Here is a 24355-nt window from a genome sequence, read left to right on the forward strand (position 1 = left end):
TGTTTTTGAATGGTTAGTGTGGCCAAATCTTTTGTTTTTAAATGCAGTGACGAGAAAATTTGAAGGAGCATGATGGAAAGTTTTTTTTTTCAACAATTTTGGTTTTCATTTGGGAAATGATATTAATTTCAAAACTGAAAGTTAAAGAAAACAAAATAATGTACCATGAGATTTTTCGTAAAATATTAGTTGAGTGTCAGTGTGTCCTTCCTCCTGTAGATCCATCAGTGCCTGCAGGGTTGAAGGGCCTCAAGGGAAGAGACACTAGGGGGGTCATTTACTGTAGCACTGCTTGATAATTAGTGGTAATTTGTGCTCAAATTACTGTGATCGGGGTAATTAGGACTAAAACGGAATTCACAATAGTGCTGGTAAAAAATACTCCAAAAACCAAATTTACTATAGCTCCCAGAAAACAGTGTCCAAACCCTTACTCTACTAGAACCTGGAGTATTGCACGTGGAAATAATGTTTAAAGAATATTGTTTAAAGAAAATCTGCTTTTAAACTGCTTGAAAAAGTGTTATATACACTGAAATATCTTTAAAGGTCTGAGAAGAGATAAATCCCCCAACTAGGTGCCAGCACAACTGAGCATCCTCAGACCTGCAAACCACTCTCATTTTAACTCCCATGCCTTTTTTACCAGGAGTTATAGTAAATTCCAAAATAAGCGCTGGGTTAAAAAACGTTTTTTGAGAGTGAAAATGAGAGTTATGTTTCAGCTATTGAGTCTAACGGTACAATTGTAACTTCACCAAATAAAAACTTTTCATGTTAAGATGAACTGTATCTTTCTCTCAAAGAAATTGTCCTTCCAACAATGTTTCTTCTTCTTCATCTATTTTGTTTTTAAGAATTCAAGAATGTGCAATGTTTTCATGTTTTTATAAAATATATTTTTCTCTGTATCTCTCACTTGTTGCTCTCCATCTCACAAAAATCTTTACCCAAACTCACACAGGTGTCTTTAGAAAACACAAACAATATCTTTGCTGATGCAAATTTATATTGAGTCACAATTTTGTGTGTTTTTTATTATTTCCAAATGATTATAAATTGAACTCAAAAAAATTGATATGTGTACCAACATCAGAAATCAAAATATCATTCCCAAAAATCAGAGGGTAACATCACTATTCTACACCCACACACCAAGAACCACCAAATATCACAGAATAAATCAAGAAGAATAACTCCTGACTAATGTAATTCCACCACCTATGCCCAAAGAAATACAGTGACGTACAACACCATGATGAGCCGAAAAAAATTAAGTTCAATGCTTCCGAGCATGCATCAAATTGTTTCCAAGCATGCATGTTTTTTTTTCCCATTGAAATTCCATACAGACAAACGGATTTTCCGATAGGAATTTTTTCCGTCTGAAAAATTGAGAACCTGCTCTCTAAGTTTGTCGGAAATTCCGACGGAAAAGCTCCCATCGGACTTGTGTGTACATGGCATATGACTTACAACGGTAATGGTTTCGATGAAAAGGAAGGTTCCTGCTAATTAATTCCTGCTGTGTGTGCCAATGTAGTTTGTGTGCTGCCTTTTTGGCTTTTGTATTAATTTTGTTTATGATAATCCTGCCAATGCCATTTAACTTTTTTGGAGTTTGGTGAGACCACCATAAAAGTTTGTCATAGTTGTTATTAGCTTGATTTGTATCTCTGCTTTTCTAATGTGATTTGTTTAATGTGTCAATTTTTTGGTGTTCTACCCTTGTAGATTGTAAGCTCTTTTGAGCAGGGTCCTTCTAACTATATTGTCAAATACTGGAGCATCATTTCCATGCCTTTTATTTATTTTGGGCCCAAGTACATTAATGTAACAAATGTTTATACTAATGCTGAAATAAAAAGTTGATTGTTTTTTGCTTTAGGTTTGACTTTTGCAGACTCATAAATAAATATTTTATAAGTGCAGACCTAATTAAGAAAACATACCACAAAACAATAGTTTAAACAAAATCAAACATTAGTACATGTATTTCCTATGTATGATTGTGGTCAGCTCAGTAGTGTAGTACAGGCATACCCCACTTTTAAGTACACAAAGGTGTTTATTTACTAAAGCTGGAATGTGCAAAATCATGCTCACTTCTGCATAGAAATCAAAGAGCTTCCAGGTTTTATAACCAAAGCTTAATTGAACAAGCTGGGGTTAGAAGCTCATTGGTTTATATGCATAAGTGAGCCTGATTTTGCACTTTCAAGCTTTAGTAAATAAACCCCATTGTGTACTTAAAAGTGGGGTATGCCTGTAGTGCGCCCTGCTGCCTTCAAAGGTTCAAGCCATGGGTTTCAAATCCCACCAATGGTATCACCTGCTGAAAACTTGCATTGTACTCCACAGTAGTTTAATTTGCTTGTGCGCTGCAAAAATCAACACAGTTACCTTAGGTGGGTGGTAAGTTGGCTGGGATTTGAACTCATAAGTGCTTTGTAGACATCAGTGCACACTACCAAGTCATTGTGCTAAGTACACTAAAACCTGCATAATAGTGTAGTGGTTACAATTGCTGGCACCCGGCTATTAAACATTCAGGTCAAGGCGCTGGAATCGCTGGCGGCAGCAATCAGGGCCAATATAGGCGTATATTGATTGGTTTGCGCAAAAGTTAACATGTCTACAAACTACAGGATAGATTTAGGGACTTTTAATTATTATTATTTTTTTTACAGGTATTGGTGGCTATTTTTAGCGGGACTTCGACATTACGGCAGACAAATCTGACCCCAAATTACACTTTTTGGGGACCAGTGACATTATTACATTGATCAGTACTAAAAAAAATGCAGCGATCAATGCAAAAATGACACTGGCAGGGAAGGGGTTAACACTAGGGAGTGATCAAGAGGTTAGTTGTGTTCCCTCAGCATGTTCTAACTGTAGGGGGTGGGCTTACTGAAACATGACAGAGATCACTGTTCCTGATCACAGGGAACAGAAGATCTCCGTCATGTCACTAGGCAGAACAGGGAAAGGTCTTGTTTACATAGGCAGTTCCCCATTCTGCCTCTCCTCAGCATGATCACGGGGGTCGCCAGCGGACATCGAGTCTGCGGGACCAGCGAGCACACTCCCGCACACGCCCACTATTCTATCTTTGCGGACTGACGTACATGTATGTCAGTTTGCGCAGGAGAGACATTCTGCCGACGTATATCAGCATGAGCCGTTCAGGAAGTAGTTAAGAGAAAAGAAGTGTATTGATGGAATCAAATTTTTGGTTTCTAAATTAATTTTTTGTGCTTTTTGGCTTGACAATGTCACTTGGGTATACCGCTGTAAATAGTGCACGACACTGGTAAAATCTTATATTTACTGACTAGCAATAACAATTTTTTTCTTAATACTCCTAACTATTTACAAAAAGAATGGTATTAGTTTATCTTGGAAGGGATTAACTAACATATTGTAGATAATATCAGCTAAGGTGGGAGACCCAGTGTATTCACGGTATTATGACATCTTGTTAAATAGCATGTGGCTCATAAATTTGTGGGTTTTATCACAAACTACCCTACTACGTTAGTACGTAAACTGCATTGTGATCCATTGTGCCATTCATACAGAATATTGCCCTGTCACCCTATTATGCTTTTTTTTTTGTCAATAGAACTTAATTTTACCCTATTTCCAATACTGTCTTCATGTGTTAAGGGTTGCCAATTCTATAAGGGGAATGTCTAAGTAGTTTTTTTTTTTTTTTTTCGATGGATTTTTGGATGTCATTCTGTGTATCCCTGTCTTTTGCTGTAAATTTTCTTCTTGTATCTTTATGTTCTTTTCCTGTCCATATGTTGTGAAAACTTCAATAAAATTGTAATATTAAACAAAATGCGTTCTTCTTTATTACACAGGAGTGGGACCATAGTTTTAATATATTTAGTTATATATATATATATTTATGGTCGTTACCCTCTGACCGAGAGAGATGTGGATCACATAAACACGCGACAAGACTTACAACATAAATAGACCTGAAGTGTGGCTTGGTGGTCTGGTCAGTATGCCAAGAAAAGGGGGCATACCCAAGGTAAGTAATGGGTAGTTAATTGAAGAAGGATATGCTGAGAAGTGCCCTGAAAAAGGGAAGGGCGGGAGGGTGTCGAATGCGATTGAATGCGCAGACTCACGGACATGAGGTGAGCTGGAAAGAGTCGGCCCAGTGACGTGTAGTACCGCACACTGAACCGACAAAGAGCATGTGTGAGTGGGCTGCTTAAATACCCTCCGGGCTCCTCCCATAAACTCAGGCCACCATACTGGCCTTCTTATTTATGGTCGTTACCCTCTGACCGAGAGAGATGTGGATCACATAAACACGCGACAAGACTTACAACATAAATAGACCTGAAGTGTGGCTTGGTGGTCTGGTCAGTATGCCAAGAAAAGGGGGCAAAAGACTCAGATAGGGAAATAGTTTATATTGATTTCTTGTATTTATTTAGCCAGCTTGGTAAAGGCTTGTGCCATTCCTTCATGAGGATTTGGGATGTATGTGGCAAAACAAGGAGACTTCCATCAGCCTGGTATCTTGATTACGTAGTCTGGTACTCCCTGTTGGGAGGCAACTGAGGCTGCTCCAAAGAATGTCTAGAGAACTGACTGGGGTTTGAAGCCCAAGTTACTTAGGAGGATTCTGACATGCTTGACACACTGGCTGACACTCAGGGAGCTGGTATAGAAAGGGTAGCAACGAGCTACCATCAGATTGGCTGGGTAGATGGAGCAGTAGTGGGTCGAGCACCGTCACTGGGCATCAGGCGTTGTCAGTCTGAAACAGGTTGATGTCAACCCCAGGGGCTGGTTTGTTGCGTTTGCAGACTGTGAGAGTGTAGTGGTTCGAAAGCGAGTCGGGTGGCGTCGGAGCAGTGTGTGACTGCCGGAGCCGCTGACTAAATTCACTAGGTTGTAGGGAACCGTAGAAGGCCTGGTAGATGGCTGTTCGGGTGACTAGTCTGGGCAAAGCCCTAAACAGGGAACGAGTAAGGATTTTAGACATGTCCCTAAAGATGGGACTCTTGAAAGGTAGGCGCTTGCCACTGACTACAGGTTGGTGCTTCTGTATGCCCTGTAGGAGGGACTTGACTGCATGGGCTCGAGAATACTGACGGTTTACTGGGGTCCTGTAGGGACAGGAAATGCTGGATGCCATCTAGATATGGCGTGATAGTATTGAGAAATGGTCAGCTGCATGTGGCAATACGATATGAAGGCTAGGATGTGTCCAACTGCTGCTTCGGGGCAAGGGGCCAAAAATTTGCGATTAGTGTTCCAAGCAGTGCGATAGGCCTTTAGTGTGTTGAGTGCCAAGGAGTGGTTAATAAGTTGGATTGCGTTGGTGAGATGTGACTTCAGTCCATCGTCAGCAATGTCCATGGTGGGACAGGGATAGTTGTTGGGTCGGCTCCAGGATCTTGCTGGAAAAAACATCCATTCCAAGGTTGGAATAGGAAAGCGCATCAGCTGCTTTTTGCATTTGCCTGAAAAAAGGTCTACATAAGATATTAACTGGTGACGGAGTGACAGCTGCGCGAGCCTGCGCAGGAAGTGATGGGGAGTGACTTAGATCTACCTTAATTGATGATGTCGGCTGTGGCCTGATTGTCTGTGGTGAAGAACAGTGTCTGTCCTGTTCAAGTGTGGTCCCAGACCTGGGCAGCTGCCACGATGGGGTGCAGCACGAGGTGTGATGAAGACTGGGTGAAAAATTTTAAGAGAATTTCTGGGGGCCAAGTTTTGGAGAACCAGTGGCGGCCTAAAAATGGCTGCAAAAGCCTTTGGTGGCTTGGCTGACACTGCCAGGATGAAGATTGAAATGCTGTTCTATCAGGTGGGGAAGTTGTCCCACATAGCCAAGTCTGCTACTGATGCTTGGTCTAGTTTGAGAACTTGGACTGGATCTTGCATTGGTGTGAGAAAATCAAGACAATACACAGGTGCTCAACAAGACGATATACATGCACTTGCAGGCCAACGTGCACTCGCAGGCCAACGTGCACTCGCTGGTGCTGGATGAAAACCTGAACCAACCGCAGGGAAAAAACACAGAGAAAAGATGAGCGGCCCGCGCGCCACTGAAGACGAACGGCCAACTGGGCGCCACTGTGTGTCTGTGTGGCTGATCGTTTGTCACTGAGGTGTGTTTGCAAGTTTAGTTTGTATTCGGGTTTGCACGTAGGTGCCTGCCGCAAAGTGTTTTATACTACTGCAGACAATATTGTGCGGTTGCAAGGGTGTCAGTGAGTGTCAGGTTGCTGGGACGATATTGTGTGGTTGCAGGGGCCTTGAGTATGAAGGTTTGTTTTGAAACGGCATTGCGTGGTTGCAAGGGTCTCAGTCTGGTTTGCTGAGACGATATTGCGTGGTTGCAAAAGGTCTCGATGAGTGTGGCGCTGCTGAGACGGTATTGCATTTGCAAGGGTCTGAACTACGGTGTGAGGCTGCTGAGACGGTATTGCGTGGTTGTAAGGGTCTCGATGAGTGTGGCGCTGCTGAGACGGTATTGCATTTGCAAGGGTCTGAACTACGGTGTGAGGCTGCTGAGACGGTATTGCGTGGTTGTAAGGGTCTCGATGAGTGTGGGGCTGCTGAGACGGTATTGCGTTTGCAAGGGTCTCAACAATGGTGTGAGGCTGCTGAGACGGTATTGCGTGGTTGCAAGAGTCTTGATGAGTGTGGGGCTGCTGAGACGGTATTGCATTTGCAAGGGTCTGAACTATGGTGTGAGGCTGCTGAGACGGTATTGCGTGGTTGCAAGGGTCTCGATGAGTGTGGGGCTGCTGAGACGGTATTGCGTTCGCAAGGGTCTCAACAATGGTGTGAGGCTGCTGAGACGATATTGCGTGGTTGCAAGGGTCTCAGTCTGGTTTGCTGAGACGATATTGCGTGGTTGCAAAAGGTCTCGATGAGTGTGGCGCTGCTGAGACGGTATTGCATTTGCAAGGGTCTGAACTACGGTGTGAGGCTGCTGAGACGGTATTGCGTGGTTGCAAGGGTCTCGATGAGTGTGGGGCTGCTGAGGACGGTATTGCGTTTTGTAAGGGTCTCAACAATGGTGTGAGGCTGCTGAGACGGTATTGCGTGGTTGCAAGAGTCTTGATGAGTGTGGGGCTGCTGAGACGGTATTGCATTTGCAAGGGTCTGAACTATGGTGTGAGGCTGCTGAGACGGTATTGCGTTTTGTAAGGGTCTCAACAATGGTGTGAGGCTGCTGAGACGGTATTGCGTGGTTGCAAGAGTCTTGATGAGTGTAGGGCTGCTGAGACGGTATTGCGTTTGCAAGGGTCTCAACAATGGTGTGAGGCTGCTGAGACGATTTTGCATGGTTGCAATGGTCTCAACAGGTGTCAGGTTGCTGGGCCGAGATTGTGTGGTGACAATTTTTCTATTTTTTTTCTGCACTTTTTATATTTTTTTTGCGTTTTGTAAGGGTCATGTGTTGCAAGGGTCTTAACAAGGGTGTCAGGCTGCTGAGACAATTTTGTGTGCTTGCAAGAGTCTCCATGAGTGTGGGGCTGCTGAGACGGTATTGCGTTTGCAAGGGTCTTAACAAGGGTGTCAGGCTGCTGAGACAATTGTGTGCTTGCAAGAGTCTCCATGAGTGTGGGGCTGCTGAGACGGTATTGCGTTTGCAAGGGTCTTAACAAGGGTGTCAGGCTGCTGAGACAATTTTGTGTGCTTGCAAGAGTCTCCATGAATGTGGGGCTGCTGAGACGGTATTTTTTTTTTATATATATATTTTTTTTTTTTTTTTTTTTGCGTTTTTTTTTTTTTTTTTTTTTTTTGCATTTTGTAAGGGTCATGTGTTGCAAGGGTCTCAGCAAGGGTATCAGACTGCTGAGATGATTTGCATGGTTGCAAGGTCTCAATCAATAAGAATTGGGTTACTGAGAAAGGATAGAAACACCTGGTTTGTTTGTACCTTAAGCAAGCAGTATAAGGTAGAAGGACAACACCTGTTTGAATCGTAGGTTCCGCAGGGGCCACTAATGAACGATATGGGAGACAACGAATGGTAGCAAATTGATAAGACATAAGGCATGTGTAAATCTTACTTGCGACAGTGGGCCATGCGAGTGAGTTTGCGGCGGACTGTGGCTGGAGTGAAACATGTCGGGAAGGTGTAGCATGCTGCCGTGCATGGGGCAAAACAACGAGGTTTGGTGTAGAAAATAGAACACGAGAAGTGCGTATCAATGCTTTGTAAGCTCCACTGCGGGAACCAAACATATGGTACAGGTGACACCATGAGTGGCCACGAATTTGACATGACAAACAAGCTAAGGAATCCTACCTGGGACAGTGAACGTGCGACTGGGTTTGCTTTGGACTGGAGTGGATGTGCAACACATCCCAAGAGGTGTGTGTGGGCGCCATGCATGACGCACAGGCAATAACTTTGGTAAATAAATGAGAGAGAAGAGCCGTGTACAAGCAATTCGTAAGTTCCGCTGTGGGAACTAAAACACACGACATGGGGGAAACAATGAATGACAACGGTAGAAAGTATGCAATGTATCTGATACAAAATGGTTGTAAAATGCATGAAATGAATCCGATACGAATTGATAGTAAGGAGTATTGAACGAATCTGATACAAATTGGTTGTAGAGTGTATGCTACCCCTTGCTTTGAAACCGAACACCTACCAACCACCCATCCCCCCAGGCTAATCAAGTGCAGACAAGGCACCATGTGAGTCCAATTACCACCTCAATCTGCCAAAGAACCCATACAAACACATGTCAATCTCCAAATGGATTTACAAATGAATTGTATGTTTGGCAGAAGGAAGTTGCAAATGTACTATGCCTGAGCCAAATGATGTTGAAACATGAGCAAAAGTAACTCAGAAGCAGATTTTTTCCAAAAGGGATGCAGGATAGGAAGCATAACGAATTGCAAGATTGCACAAGATACGAAAAGGTTTGAATCCTACCTGCGACAGTAAGCGGGAACCGCCGGCGAAGACCATGAAGGGAGAAGCCGCAAAGCGCTTGCGATGTCGAATGCGATTGAATGCGCAGACTCACGGACATGAGGTGAGCTGGAAAGAGTCGGCCCAGTGACGTGTAGTACCGCACACTGAACCGACAAAGAGCATGTGTGAGTGGGCTGCTTAAATACCCTCCGGGCTCCTCCCATAAACTCAGGCCACCATACTGGCCTTCTTATATATATATATATATATATATATATATATATATATATATATATATATATATATATATATATATATATATAGTTATCCCTAAAAAAATATTGTATGTCACTGCTGGTCAGAAGAATTAACATATTGTAATAGTCTGTCAGCGTGGATGTAAATCCTCACATATACCCAGTGAAGTGAACAGCCTTTAGATGATATACAGAGATTAAACAAATCTCCCTACATAAGTTTTGTATGTATATCTGCTGTCTTTAACTGTATATATCCTTTAGAAAGTGCTCTTTTGTGTGAAGGCAGATTTTCTCTTCCTCTTCAACACTGCTGTGAAACCTGGCATACAGCCAAGACAGCTGATTGAGGAAAGGCACACACCCCTTCTCCTTATAGGTAGAGACGTTCAGCTCCATTCGTTGTATAGTTCAGGGCTCTGCTAATCTATTTATAGCATGCTCCCTAACACAAAACTCCAGCTGCTTTTATCATATGTGGTGGAGAACCTGTCAGGCTGATAATAGAAGAATGCATCAGGAGACCTTTGAAGAGAGATAAGAAAACACTGCAGATATATGTTCCCAGCTCAAATTTCATCAATCGTGTTTACATCCACTTTAATGTCTGTACAGACATGTTTAGACATTCTATTACTTATTAAAGTTTTGAGCAAGTCCTTTATATTTGGCTTTTTGTAGGATTTCTGTTGTAAATAAAAAACTGCATAACGAAGAAAAGAATTTGAGAATTTGAAAGGGTACAGCAGACAAAGCATTATACCTCTTTTGGAAATTTTCTTCATTGATGAAGGCAGAATGGAACTCAACAGGCATACTCAGCCTGCAGTATATCATGTCTTCATTACTGTTCTGGGTTCCAAAGGTTTTGTGTGTAACCTTTAAGCATGGAGGGCTTTCCACAGTACCATCTTTTCTTGTCACCTAAAAATTCAAAATTGATAATTGGGCAATTGATCTATTTGGTTGTAATTATTGCATACAGTTTAAAGATACTTAATTACCTCAATGTGAGGATGATCTTTTGGCACATTGACAAAGGTAGGTAAGCGTTTGCTGAACCACATGGCAACCTCTCTGTTCATATTTACAGCATATGGTTGAAAGCCCTCCTGAAGACCACACATTGTGTAGTATTTGAAGGTACTGGCATCTTTTCCTAGATTCATGCGACCAATCTGAGACAGTCCCAAAGAGCAGACCGGAACAAAACCTGCAAAACACAATTACAAGAAGCCAAATCTGAGTAATATTACAGATGGTGTACTCTCAGGAAAAATCCTTCATCAATCTGTCACAAAAGAACTTTGCTAGCCACACATTTTGCAGATGGATATTTTTCCTGAGCAATAAGGCACAGACTTGACCTCTTACTCTAATCACTCGTAATACTTTTCCAGTTATTTTCCTTTCAATATGATTTTAGATTTCCAAACATCCATGGTTGATCTCATAGATCAGCTTACCTCAGAGGACATCAAGACTATTAGTAGTGTTTATAAATAAACATGTATGCAATGCTTCTGAATCATTTGAAGTCCACATGCTACTTAAACATATACAGTATATCAAGGCAGACTGTTAGAGGAAAATTAGCCTGATTTATTTTGGCACCAACCAAAATGTATTTATTATAAGCCAATAATTCGGTGTATACTAGGGTTTGAATCAGTAAAGTAATGTACTGCTTGCCAGCGATGACGTAGCATATCCATTTGCTAATTAGAGAATAAGTGATTGTCCTGAAAAGAGCAGAGTAGTAATTAATCTCTAGGCTTTTATGGAATGCAGCAGTTGAAAGAAACAGCTAAAAACACTTCTGAAATATGCCAATATAACAGCACTAAGCAGAATTGCCTCTGAGAAAATTAACAATGAACCCAAGGTTCTTTTATAGACATGATGTGACTTATGTCTTGTGTCAGTTCTGAAGGTTCTGTTATTCCTCCACAACCACCAATCAAATGGAAACTCACCCTGCAAAGACAGCAGAAATCTGCTCATTTAAATCTGATTGGTTTATTTCAGGGGGGAATAAAAAGCTCTAGGCTGACTATTTGGGCAGCTATTTTCCTCAGAACAGTGTATGGGGAGAAAACTATCCAGTATGATGGAGTCTGGACCAATATGGCACACCAGATGGCAGGTGGGACATATTTGTTAACCAAAATGAGGATTGGGTAGTTGAGCTCCAGGGAAGCCTAGTGAGGAATACAGGCCAGTCTCTAATGCCGCGTACACTCGATTGGAATTTCTGACAACAAATGTTCGATGTGAGCTTTTGGTCGGGTATTCCGACCGTGTATATGCTCCATCAGACATTTGCTGTCGGAATTTCCGATAACAAATGTTTGAGAGCTGGTTCTCAATTTTTCCGACACATGCTCGGAATCATCGAACTTAATTTTTCTCGGCTCGCCGTAGTGTTGTACGTCACAGCGTTCTTGATGTTCGGAATTTAAGACAACATATGTGTGACCGTGTGTATGCAACACAAGTTTGAGCGAACATCCTTCGGAAAAAAATCCAAGTTTTTATTGTCGGAAATTCCGAACATGTGTATGGAGCATAAGAGTCTGGTTGTAAGAATCATCTCTCAGACCTGGAGTTTGGGCTGCAGAAAAGTTTGGGTGGGACAGCAACCTTGTTGGCTATTACCTGCCTGAATGCCTGTTTCATTTAAAGGTTTGGAAGCTCTCATAGGAAGGAAAGCTGTGGTGTCTGTTCATGATGAGCTGACTGACTATGTTTTTGCTGTGTGTTGATTAAAAAGCACTTGAAGGGTTCGCCCACCATTTTGGGACTTTTAATGCTAAGCAGAAGTCTAATGGATGGCCTCTAAAGCCCCGTACACACGGTCGGACCTTTGTCTGACCAAAATCACATCGGAATTCCGACGTAATTCCATCGGAGTAAAAGAGAACATGTTCTCTATCTAAACTCCGACGGAATTCATCGGAATTTTCGATGGAAATAATCCGATGGGGCATACACACGGTCAGAATTTCCGATCGTGTGTACAGGGCATAAGCTGATATCAAGCTGTTTTGTTTTGTTTAGACATCTTAAAATAAATGTGGGATAAGTTCTGTCTTTAAGAGACTGCAATGTATGGTGTCTTACTGCCACATAGTTACCACTTGAGCAAGGGCCCTGTCACACCAGGCTCACGTGGACTAGCATCCTTTTTTTCTTTTTTCATCTTTCTTACAGTACTTTCTACATCCTCTCCCAACTTCTACTTCCAAAGTGAACCATACGCTATGTTATACCCATGACAATCTATTTATTGTCATTTCAATTTTTTACTGTTCACATGATATGGAATATTTAGACTACATCATTGCTATTGATGTTTCAGCTCATTACTTATACCATATGTTAGAATTTTAAGGCTTTGGGATGTCTTATTTTCTTGATTCTAGCTGATAACTATTTTCCATTCTGGAAAATGTTCCTCTATAATTAAAAATGTATATATATTCAACTATAATTATGTTTACTTTTGTGAAATGTATCACTTACCATTTTCAATTTCAAAATCTGCAAATGCCAGTTCAGACCCTTGATTAGTTATTAGAAGTTCCCCATTTAATGTGAAAATCATAGATTTATCATCCAAATTAATCATGGATCCCACCACATCTCCTGGTTGCCAGTTGCGACCAAAAAAAGAGCTTCCCATGTTCCAGCACTGGCCCTATAAAGATGAATGCATTATTAATACGTGCACATTACTACACAGTTAAAACAAGGATTACCAGGGCAATCATAAGTTGAATCATGGGCTTTGTGCTCAAGGAAGTTATGAAGATACTGTATAATGATGCTGTGTGAGTGTCTTTTTATTCAGATAGGTTTAATACTTATTGGAGACTTGATGCAAAACTTATAAGGGATACCTAACTTTGCCCAAAAAGGCAGGTAGGGAGAAAATGAATAGTCACTAGTTTTCCTTGTGGTCCCCCTGCAGCTGATGACCTCTGTGTACTGACTTACCATGCATTTTTTCTACACTATGCTGCTGTGCTTCTGGATGTGCACATACTACGAAGTGCAGTGCAATTTTTTCAGGAGGAATTAAAGACAAAGGGTACACATTTAAGAGCACTGCTTAGGTACAATTTGCATTTCTAAATTGTTCCCATAACATACTAACTTTCCAGATCCACTTTAAGATAAACTCACAAAAGTATGACAAAATCACTGTAGTCTTATTTACAGATTACTTATGCTGATTTGAAATACCACAGTAAGACTATAGTTGTTAAGCAATGATAGGGCTTGAAAACTTCAAAGTGAAAAAGGCCTGCTTGTGGTTGAAACTCTTGTACCTACGTTACAGGGTGCATGTGCTCGAGAAGGCTTTAGTTTTAATTTTAATATATGGGAAAAAAAGTAAAATTTAACAGTGTAAGAAAAATGTTCTTACAAATTAAATTTATTTTTGATAAGTCTTGTCTACCAAGTCTGTCAACATCCCAAATCATGTTTTGTAGTTCAAATTTCTATGGGCCCACAAGTCAGTGAATATCCAGTGCTATCCAATGGCCATTACATAGGCATTTTAGTTCAAGGGCGAGTTGATATTTAGGAACATTGAAATCGTTGCAGGGTGTGTAGCAGCAAAAAGAATAATACTCACTCTGCTTCCTTCAAATACAAATGCCCGATCATCTGCTCCAAGTTGAAGATCTGGCCTGCAAGTGGGTCGAGCCCAGCCTACTCGCATATCACCTCCAGTCACCACTTCAAATTCAAAATACCACTTCCCAGATTTGACAGCATATGTCTGCTCCACCCTAAAGAAGCGAATCTTATCAATGCTGATTCGCGACGTCATTTGGTCAGCTACAAAAATATATACAGGAAAAAAAGTAAGTACAAACCTTAACAAAGTGTGCCCATCATTCCCAGCGATAAAGTGTATAGAATGTAAAAACAGGCAAAAATGTATTAGGGTGGCAGAGTATGGCAGCAGACACTTATATTAAAGAATACATTAAATATTCATAATACCACTATATCACGTAATAGATGATATCAACACTGAACAAATATCTGAATTATAGGCTCCAGATTCACTGGCTGAAATGGCTGCTATATTATCCAATAGTTCACAGATTCTAATAACTGGGGTATTTAACCACTTCAATACCAGGCACTCCCCCCATTCCTGCCCAAGCCAATTTTTAGCTTTCAGTGTTGTCGCTGTTTAAATGACAATTGCACTACACTGTACCCAAACACAATTTTAATCATTTTGTTCCCACAAATAGAGCTGGTTGGTGGTATTTGATCACCTCTGCGGTTTTTATTTTTGCTAAAAAAATTCTTTGCTGTTTCTGTTAGAAAAGTTTGTAAATAAGTAAGTTTTCTTCTTCACTGATAGGCACTGATGAGGCTGAACTGATGGGCACTGATAAGGTGGCACTGATGAGCGTGGATGAGGTGGCACCAATGAGGTGGCACTGATGAGGTTGCACTGATGGGTACTGATATGTGACACTGATGGGCACTAATAGGCGGCACCGATGGGCACTGATAGGTGGCACTGATATGCAGCACCGATGGGCACTCTTAGGCAGCACTGATGGGCACTGATAGGTGACACTAATGGGCACTGAAAGGCTGCACTGATGGGTACTTATGGGTGGCCCTGATGGGTACTGATAGGCATGGATGGGCACTGTTAGGTGGCACTGATGGACACTGATGAGTGGCACTGATTGACACTGATTTATGGCACTGATGGGCATCACTGATTAGGAGGCACCGGCAGGTATTGCTGATGGGCACTGATTGGCATCATGTGTGGGCACACATTGACATCATGTGTGGGACCACATTGCCACCCATGGCCACCAGGGATGCCATACCTGGTGGTCATCAGTGGTGGCCATCCCTGGTGGCATCCCTGGTGGTTTAGTAAGGGGCATCCGTGGGGGGGGCTATACTGATAAACAATCAGCAGAGACCCCCCCTGTCAGGAGAGCAGCCGATCGGCTCTACTCTACTCGCGTCTGTCAGACGCGAGTGAGGAAAAGCCGATTAATGGCTCTTCCTGTAACAAAGCTCCTGTGCAAAGGTACCCCCTGAGCTCATGTATCCAGCATGGGGGGCACTCTAATATAGGAGGTGTGTTACTGGCCAGATCACCAGGTGAAAACAAAGGGAAAACAACTTAAAAAAATAAATACAATTTAACCACCACATTTAATGATCGATATATATTACATTTTTGGTTTTGGGTTCAATACGGCTTTAAGCTGGATATTATTTAGAGCTTTAAGGTAATTATTGATGGTGCTCCACACATTACTGTTAAAGTGTACTGGATAAAATAGATAGCCATGTGTCACTGTGAATGCATTAATACAAATTTTAGGGTTACTGATGATTGCTAGTTTATCATTAAAAATGTATGTCACTGTCAATAAATGGTGGGCAGTAATTTAATTGTATTTGTATTGTTATATTTTATGTAATCATTGCAGGATCATGCACGATCCTTGCTTTATGGCAGCAAAAGAGCAGGATGTATTCTTACTGATTTCTTGGTCTGGCGGTTCGATATTATAGCCATAGCCAATAAATGTTCTCACAGCTTCACGCAAGCTGTCTCTATTAGACTTTTTAGTCCGTTCATCTAGTAAAGCATATGGCACCAAGCGAGGGTTTCGTTTGTTCTTCAGGTCCTAAACAAAGAAAAATGAACACAGTGTTTATGGCACACAGACTGCAACAAGCAACTGAAAATAGCACAAATGTTTTTGTTATAATTCCCAAACTATCACTTTAATTAGGGATGCACCGATACCATTTTTTAACACAGAATACGAGTACCGATGCCATCGGCAAGTACTTGTTTGCAAGTACTTGCCGATACCAATTACTGATACCTATCGCCATGGCCTATGGCATGGATGAGCACTGATGTGGCACGGATGAGGTAAGGATGAGTACTGATGTGGTATGGATGTGGCATGGATGAGTAATGATGTGGCACGGTTATGGCACAGATGAGTTCTGATGTGGCATGGATGAGCACTGATGTGGCATGGTTATGGCACAGATGAGTACTGATGTGGCATGGATGTGGCACAGATGATCACTGACGTGGCATGGATGAGTACTGATGTAGCATGGATGTGGCACGGATGAGTACTGATGTGGCATGGATGATCACTGATGTGGCATGGATGAGTACTGATGTGGCATAGATGTGGCACGGATGAGTACTGATGTGGCATGGATCTGGCACGGATGAGTACTGATGTGGCACGGCTGATCATGAATGTGGCACGGATGATCACTGATGTGGCACGGATGAGCCATGAATGAGCCATGGATGGAGAATGGATGGATGGATGGATGAGCCATGAATAGGGATGGATGAGCCATTGATGAAGCATGGATGAGCCATTCATAGATGGATGAGACATGTATGCATGCACAGATCAGCGCTGTGGGCACTTTACATCCAGCCCACATCGCTGCTGCACCGACACTGTCCTCTCCTCACATGCTGTGCCGATCAGTGTGAAGAGAGGGGAGGAGCTGAACCAGACAAGCTGCGGTTTGTTGACATCTGATCGCTCCGTCATTGGATGAAGCGATCATGTGGTAAAGGGTTGCTGTCATTGGCCCTTTACCCCGATCTGTGCCGTGCCGGATCTGGAAGACCTGATGGTCACGGACATTCCCAGGTGCACACCCCAGTGGGTGTGCGGGGGAGCGATCCTGGGAGGACATGATAGTTACCTGACTGCGCTGTAGCCATTTTTCGGCTACGGCCCGGTCAGAAAGTGGTTAAACGTGAAAAAAACATGCTATGTATAGCATAAAACATCACCAAGCAGCAACTTTCTGTGAGGTATTAACACAGTCCCAAAACAATAAAGCTCTAAAAAAGAGCAAATAAAAGTCTATAAGCCTAGGTTCACACTGACAGAGACAATAACATTTTGCGAGATCAGCTGAACTTGCATAATTTCATTCCCGCATGTCAGTCCCGACTTCAGGGGTGATTTCAGAGACATCTGTGCGGGTTTCTGCAGAAACTACTTTGGGGATTGGTGTGGGACCACACTTCGGACGGTGCCATTGTCGGCAATACCCGCCGATTGGGCATCCAAATTGACATGTCGAATCACATGCCAAATTGCTGCAATGTGAACCAGAGCTAAATATAATAGTTCAATAGTGAAATGATCCAGTGATCCCAATAAATCTTCACCACCATCCATCACCTTGAAGAGTGATCCTGTGAATTAACACCACCACTGGAAGCTGAAGGGCTTGCTTACCAGATTCAATGGACCTCTCATTACAAAAGGTCATAAACACCTGTGGCTCTATACCCAGCCAGAGCCTTTAACTCCAGTCAGTCTTCTAAATTGGGACATCAATCCTCTCCATAGGATGATCACAGGGGGCACCAAACTAGAAAAGACTCATGGGTACAACAGTTACGCCAGCACGATGCTCCTCCCTACACATTTTGTCATATGTTTGACGTTGTCCAGGGGCAACGTATAATGAACCGCATAGTGTAGAGTGATGCACTGATGTCACTGGTGTTTACCCGTGTCCCGTAAGGACAGGTTTTATGTATGTGTTAATTCTACACATAAGAATTAAGGCTTTTTTTTTACCACAATCTTGTAAGTGCAATCTTTATTCGAGTGTATTCATATTTTAAAGATTTTACACTATGTGGAGTCTTTTCTATTTTGATGCACCCCTGTGATCATCCTATGGGGAGGATTGATGCCCCAATTTGGGAGACTGACTAGAGTAAAGGCCCTGGCTTGGTATGGAGTCACAGGCGTTTATGACCTTTTGTAATGAGAGGTTAATTTTAACTGGTAAGCAAGCCCTTCAGCTTCTGGTGGTGGTGTTAATTCACAGGATCACTCTTCAAGGTGTTGGATGATGGTGACGATTTATTGGGGTCACTGGATCATTTCACTATTGAACTATCATATGTATGGACTTTTGTTATATGCTCTTAATATTTATCAAATGGTGGCATGGGGGGAGTTAGAGGCTGATATTGAGCAGTGTTACTGGAGGAGTGAGTGGGAGAGGAGGAAGCCCTGTGAAGTTGAAAAAAAAAACTTTTAAACAATGCATTAAGGCCTACTTATTAATTTAAGGGGTTATACAGTCCAGAGAGTGTATTTTCACAAAAGGAAGCATGGAGTGGAGTGGTACATTAAATTCACAAGCACTGGAGCTTGTGTATGGCGCATTAAATATTGATTAAAGAATACTTGTAATAACCTGGACAGGAGTGGGTAATATTGCGTAAGAACTGAGTTGGATTACATCAATTGTTTTGGGGCACAATAATAATAATTTTGATCTTTAGAAGCACATTACATTTTAATTTTTGTTAGAAAGAAATATGTTTTGCACTGATGAGCAGGAAGTGTCATGAGAACTAGAAGTGTTTTTTAGTGGTTAAATACACTATATATTGTAAGTTGTGAATTTGGTATTGAGAAAATGTGTTTCTTTTTTTTAGAGAGATGCCCCTATATCTTAAAAAAAAAATATCATTATCTGTAAGCAGATTATAGTTTGGCGTACGCCAGCTGGGATTGTAATTAGCAAACTTCTTGATCATAAGTGATTATCTTAATAGCTCAGCCCAATAACCAGAAATTAGGAATAACCCATTAGTGCTCATTTTCAAAAGCTTGGAAAAATAAAGCTAAAGCAAAAAAATCAAAAAATTCTGCCACAGCCAATTAGATTTCTTTTCTCAGAATGTAATTAGTTGTTTTTTTGCAGTTGCACAAAATGTCATGACATATATGTAGCATTTGTTTTATAAATACAATGCAGCACTTCATGATAGCTTACCTGCTGAATGCCATAGGTCCATCCTTGTTTTATCCTGTCTTTAGCCCAGACATTGTGTGCATTCTCTGCAAGTTTATCAACAAGAACTTCCTGGGCTGGTAACAGTTTTACATCAGATAGGTCCAACGGGGCAGGTTTGTAGCCATTGGACATCACATAGCTGTAAATTTAATGGTAGTTTGTATGTTAGTAGACGTGGACTGAGGTTTACTGCAGAGTTCATAGTACTGAAAACGTGCTGTTCATTGTGGTTTTATACTAAGTAATGGAAGTAGACTCCCCACTATAATGTTTAGTTAATTAAAAGTTAATGGTTAACACACAGAGGGCTTATAAGTCAAATATCTTCACTCTTAATGCATGAATTCAGTCTTACTGCATGAATATACATTTTTTTAATCCCTTTTCAGAAATAGATTGAGCTTCAGAGGAAATCATAAGCATGTATTATACCATTAATATCTAGACATGTGCACACTGAAATATTTTGTTTCGGAATTTTGTTTTCGTCCGAAAAATACATTTATTTAGTTACTCCCGAAATTTGCTTTTATTTATTTTGCTTAGTTAAAAAATTCATTTGTCCGAAAATCCGAAGTAATTAAAGTCGAATCTGTCATTGAAGGCTTATGGTGTCTGTCGAATGTTCTAAGAAGATTCGACGGAGCAGCTAAATACGATGCCGCAATTGTACATTTCCGGTCGAATGTTCTGCGTACAAGCTATAGAAGAATTCTAATGTTGTATTACACTTGTAATAATTATATTTATAAATCATTATTACTAGTCAACCAACATTCAAATTCCTCTATAGCCTATGGCCCAAGCATTTGACAGAAAATTAACGATTGCAGCGTCGTACAGTTTAGCTGCTTGTCGAATCTTCTTAGAACTTTCAACAGACACCATAAGCCTCGAATGACAGATTCAACGTTTGTATGTTTTTCGCTGCTTCGTCGAATCTTCGTCGTTCATGTCAAATGGTCTATCCCAACACTATCTCTATAATGTCCAATCTTTCTGCTCTATGTAGAATAATCTTGGACTAATAGAGTTAGGTTAGACACATTTGACCACAGTTTCGATAGACACAGATTGCTATTGTCAGCGTCATGTCGAATCTCCTATCTATATCGAACTGTTGTAGCAACAAAAACGAAAATAACAATTTTTTTTATGTCGGATCTTTCGGATTTCGGATTCTGCACGTTCGTTTTTGTTTGTTAAAACGATAACAAAAATACCTGAAATTCAGACGAAAATGCATTTGAACGAAAATGAATGCAAATGTCTATTAATATCAGGGAAATTACAACCAGAACCAATGCTTATGATAAAGTAAATCTCAAAGAAGCTGTATAATTCATAGCTGCCTTTATAGATTCTAAGTTATAGTGTGCAATCATGTTGACGTATGATAGATATTGGTTTATATAACAAATTTATTGGCTAACGATTTATATTCATGAGTTTAAGTCAAAACATTCACAGCCACCTCACCAAGCTTACCCGTTCCCAGTTGCAGAACATGCAAGCTGATGGATACAGGTTTTAATAAGTATTGATATTTTTGGCACTAGCTGCACCAAAATATCTCTCCAGGGTGTTGATAACATTGTGTAAATGATCACCAAAAGAAAATAAACAGTCCTTACAGTAAGAACTTTCACAAAAATGTTTTTGTCACCTACAATGCACATTGAAGTACACTGCAAATGACATTATTTAATAATCACACATGTGGATAACATGTGAGCCACTAAATTCAAAAGAAAATATATCTTTATCAGCTCTCAGCATCATAGGAATATAACATTCCATTCAATCAGAAACACAAAGACCAGGTGCAGTGCTACCCAACTAAAAACCCACTCTATATAAGTAGCGAAAAATCAAAAAGTTAACACTTACATAATATATGTAATGCATATACGGTATAGTGCAATAATAACATCTAAAATAACTTATTAAAACAATTTATCATCATGTATCTATGCAGAAGAAGAATGTATCTGTATATGTGTGCAAGTGATCTTCTGCAAGCCCACACATGAGTGTATTTTTTCATTACATTAATTTTTACATGATTATTGGCTTATTTTAGTGAAAATAAGCATGTCCATATCTTTAGTTGCCATTTTATGTGTAGATTTTTATCTATCAAGTTCATAAAACACAATACAGAAATCATCTAACAGCCTTGACCATATTAACTAAACACTATGGGCTAGATTCAGGTAGGACTTACGCCGTCGTATCTCGAGATACGCCGCGTAAGTCAAAATGTGCGCCGTCGTAACTATGCGCCGTGCCCACCAAAATACATAGGCCTGAAATTAGGCTTCTCCCGACCGACGTAACTTTCCTACGCCGGCGTATCGTAGGCGCATTTTTACGCTCGGCGCATCTTGCGCTCCCATTGATTTCCTATGCAAATATGCCAATGAAGGAGATACGCTGATTCCCGAAGATACGCGCGTCCGGCGCAGACTACGCGCGGTGCGCGTAATTTGTACGCCCAGCGCAAACTTGCTCCTCATAAAAGCAGGGACAACTTAGCAACAGATGTCCACAGGTCAGCTGGAGAGCAGCTACAGCAGCACCGTTACGGACAAGCTGAGCACCCACACTTGCAGGACAACACATCTGTATGCAAACATGCCAGGGGCAGGCATGGTCTTAGCAATACTACTGTGTCAACCGACTCGTAGGAGGGCACGGGAGAGGATATACCACACGCGCATGAACATCTTTGGCATGGGTGATTCGGTAGTCTTTCGCATTTTCAGATTCAGCCCTGATGCCATCCAGGAATTATCCACAACCCTGCATGATGACATCACCAGCAAGACACATCGCTCACAAGCAGTGCAGCCACTGGTCAAGGTACTGGCAACACTCCATTTCCTTCCTTCACCCACCCAGGAGCATCTGCGGGTGAAGGCAATGGCGGATTTCTATCAAATTGCAGGATTCCCACGCACCATGGGGGCCATTGATTGCACACATGTGGCACTACAGCCCCCCCATGACACAGATCACATATACTGCAATCGGAAGCACTGGCATTCCATCAATGTACAGGTGATAGCCGATGCCCATTGCCTCATATGGCACGTCCCTGCCAAACACCCAGGGTCAAGCCACGACAGCTACATATACCGTCAAAGCCACATCTCCACAGAATTTGAACAGAACGTGTATGGGGACAGCTGGCTGGTTGGTGAGTGACATGGGTGTCAGGCATGACTGTCCACCCCCATGATGCAGACATCACGAGGGGCACATGCATGACTAACATCCTCCTGTCTTTTCCCTTACAGGTGACGTGGCATATGCACTTGGGCCCCATCTCATGACTCCATTCCGGAATCCCCAAACCACAGGAGAGCAAAACTACAATGATGTACACACACATACCCGTGCAGTGGTGGAACGCACATTTGGCCTCCTGAAGTCCCGTTTCCGATGCTTGGATAAGTCCTGTTGTATTCCCCAAACTTTGTGTGCCAGATCATCAGTGCATGTTGCATTCTGCACAACTACGCCATGAGAAAGGGCCTGGAGATTGACATACGTGATGACCTGACCCCCCAACCACACAATCCCCCCTAACCGAGGCTACCCGGTCTACTGAGGGAAGAGCAGTCAGGAGTTGCCTCGTGGAACGCATCTTTGCACGTTAAACACACACATTCATCATGGCACAAGGAGAATGCACGCATGCACACCACTGTGGTCCCTAGCATACACACATCACAACCACATCAAATTGGATTAGCCCAAGTCCACCATGCACGACTTGGGAGCAGCAACGCCGCTCCCGTGCCACTGGCATGTGTGTTGATTAGGGGCCAACTTGTCCCGGACCCGACGTCGCATGTCATTCAACTTCTTTTGAATGTCATCCCAACTCCGGGTCTCGTTGCCAATGGCATTAACATCCAGGGCTATATTTTCCAGTATTTCCCTCCTCTGTGCCTTGGTGGTATCTTTCCGTTGGGCACCATGCAGGGAGGCATCATATTGAGTCAGTGCCGCCAGCATAATCTCCATCTCAGCTGGGTTGAAGTTGTGCTTCCTCTTTTTCTCCTTGCCCGTTTGAGGAGGTGCCATCTCCAGAACAGACAAAATTACCTTGCACAGGGGGGGGGGAGCAGATGTAATTTTGCGCCGGACGGGAGCATGTCTGGGCGTATTTATGCGCTCTGCGTAAGGCGGTGGGCCGGCGTATCCCAGGAAGTTGGGCCGGCGTAGTTGTGAGCATGCGCACAGGGAATGCGATCATACGTCCACGTGACTGCGCATGCTCCGTCTATGATACGCCGGGCGTAATCCACTGCTCCCTGTTCAGCCCATCATTTGCATAAGGGCACACCCACTTACACTTACGCCGGCTTGCGCCTTCAAATTTACGGTACGCCGGCGCAACATAACGAGCAAGTGCTTGGTGAATACTATACTAACCTCACAAAATTACGCCGGTGTAGCGCATATGAGATACGCTACGCCGGAATAAGGATGCGCCCATCTACCTGAATCTAGCCCTATATTGATAAATATAACTCCAAAAGGAAGAATCACAATATAAATAATTCACTTCTAACCAAATGTCACTGCATAGTGCTTCTATATCTCAAAGAATGCACAAAAGTTAAAGGTGGCACTGTCTTTCTACCTTTGCAGTCAAATTTAGAAATCCCCCGCTAAGTTTGTTATGTGTCCCTAATCAAACAGCATACCTAAAATATTAAAAAAAAAATATTTCTTGCCCTTCTAGATGCTTTCTTTGGAGCAGGATTATACCGTACACAGAGCTCGATATGAAACCTGTATTGTTCAGAATAAACTGCAATGGGAAGGGACATTTCAGGGACTAAAAATGCAATAACATACAATGCAGAGCCTAAGGCCCCTTTCACATGTGCGGACCGTATGTCTGCCTTTTCATCCATCCGTTTGTGGATGAAAAGGGGGCATACATTGGTCCCTATGTGATTGCAGGTGTCAGCGGATAAACATCCGCTGACACCCGTAATCACCCGCCTCCGCAAAGCTCCGATTTTGCGGACGGAAGAAAACCCTATTTTTTCTTCCGTCTGTGGATCGGATCGGATGAACACGGACACACGGTCCGTGTTCATCCGATCCCCATTGGGGAGAGCGGAGAAAAGACAGGGCGGTCCCTGCCACCGGCTCAGCAGGGATATACGGAGCGATCCCCGCTGAGCTGACGGACACACGGAGGCGGATCATTACTGATCTGCCCTGTGTGAAAGGGCCCTAA

General features: G+C 42.1%; 1 protein-coding gene across 11 annotated transcripts in view; it reads right to left on the reverse strand.

Annotated features, from left to right (window-relative positions):
• The window catches only part of LOC120920819 (ryanodine receptor 3), a 692572-nt gene that overhangs the window by 355357 nt on the left and 312860 nt on the right, over positions 1–24355 (reverse strand). For all 11 annotated transcript variants that reach the window (XM_040333156.1, XM_040333154.1, XM_040333152.1 and 8 more), the window contains 6 exons: positions 19069–19228; positions 15746–15893; positions 13841–14046; positions 12721–12895; positions 10200–10408; positions 9959–10119 (listed from right to left, as the gene is read on the reverse strand). In XM_040333156.1, the coding sequence (XP_040189090.1) occupies positions 9959–10119; positions 10200–10408; positions 12721–12895; positions 13841–14046; positions 15746–15893; positions 19069–19228 (1059 nt within the window). The remainder of the gene's footprint in view (positions 1–9958; positions 10120–10199; positions 10409–12720; positions 12896–13840; positions 14047–15745; positions 15894–19068; positions 19229–24355) is intronic.

Source organism: Rana temporaria, chromosome 13 (assembly GCF_905171775.1).
Source record: "Rana temporaria chromosome 13, aRanTem1.1, whole genome shotgun sequence".
NCBI classification, from domain to species: Eukaryota; Metazoa; Chordata; class Amphibia; order Anura; family Ranidae; genus Rana; species Rana temporaria.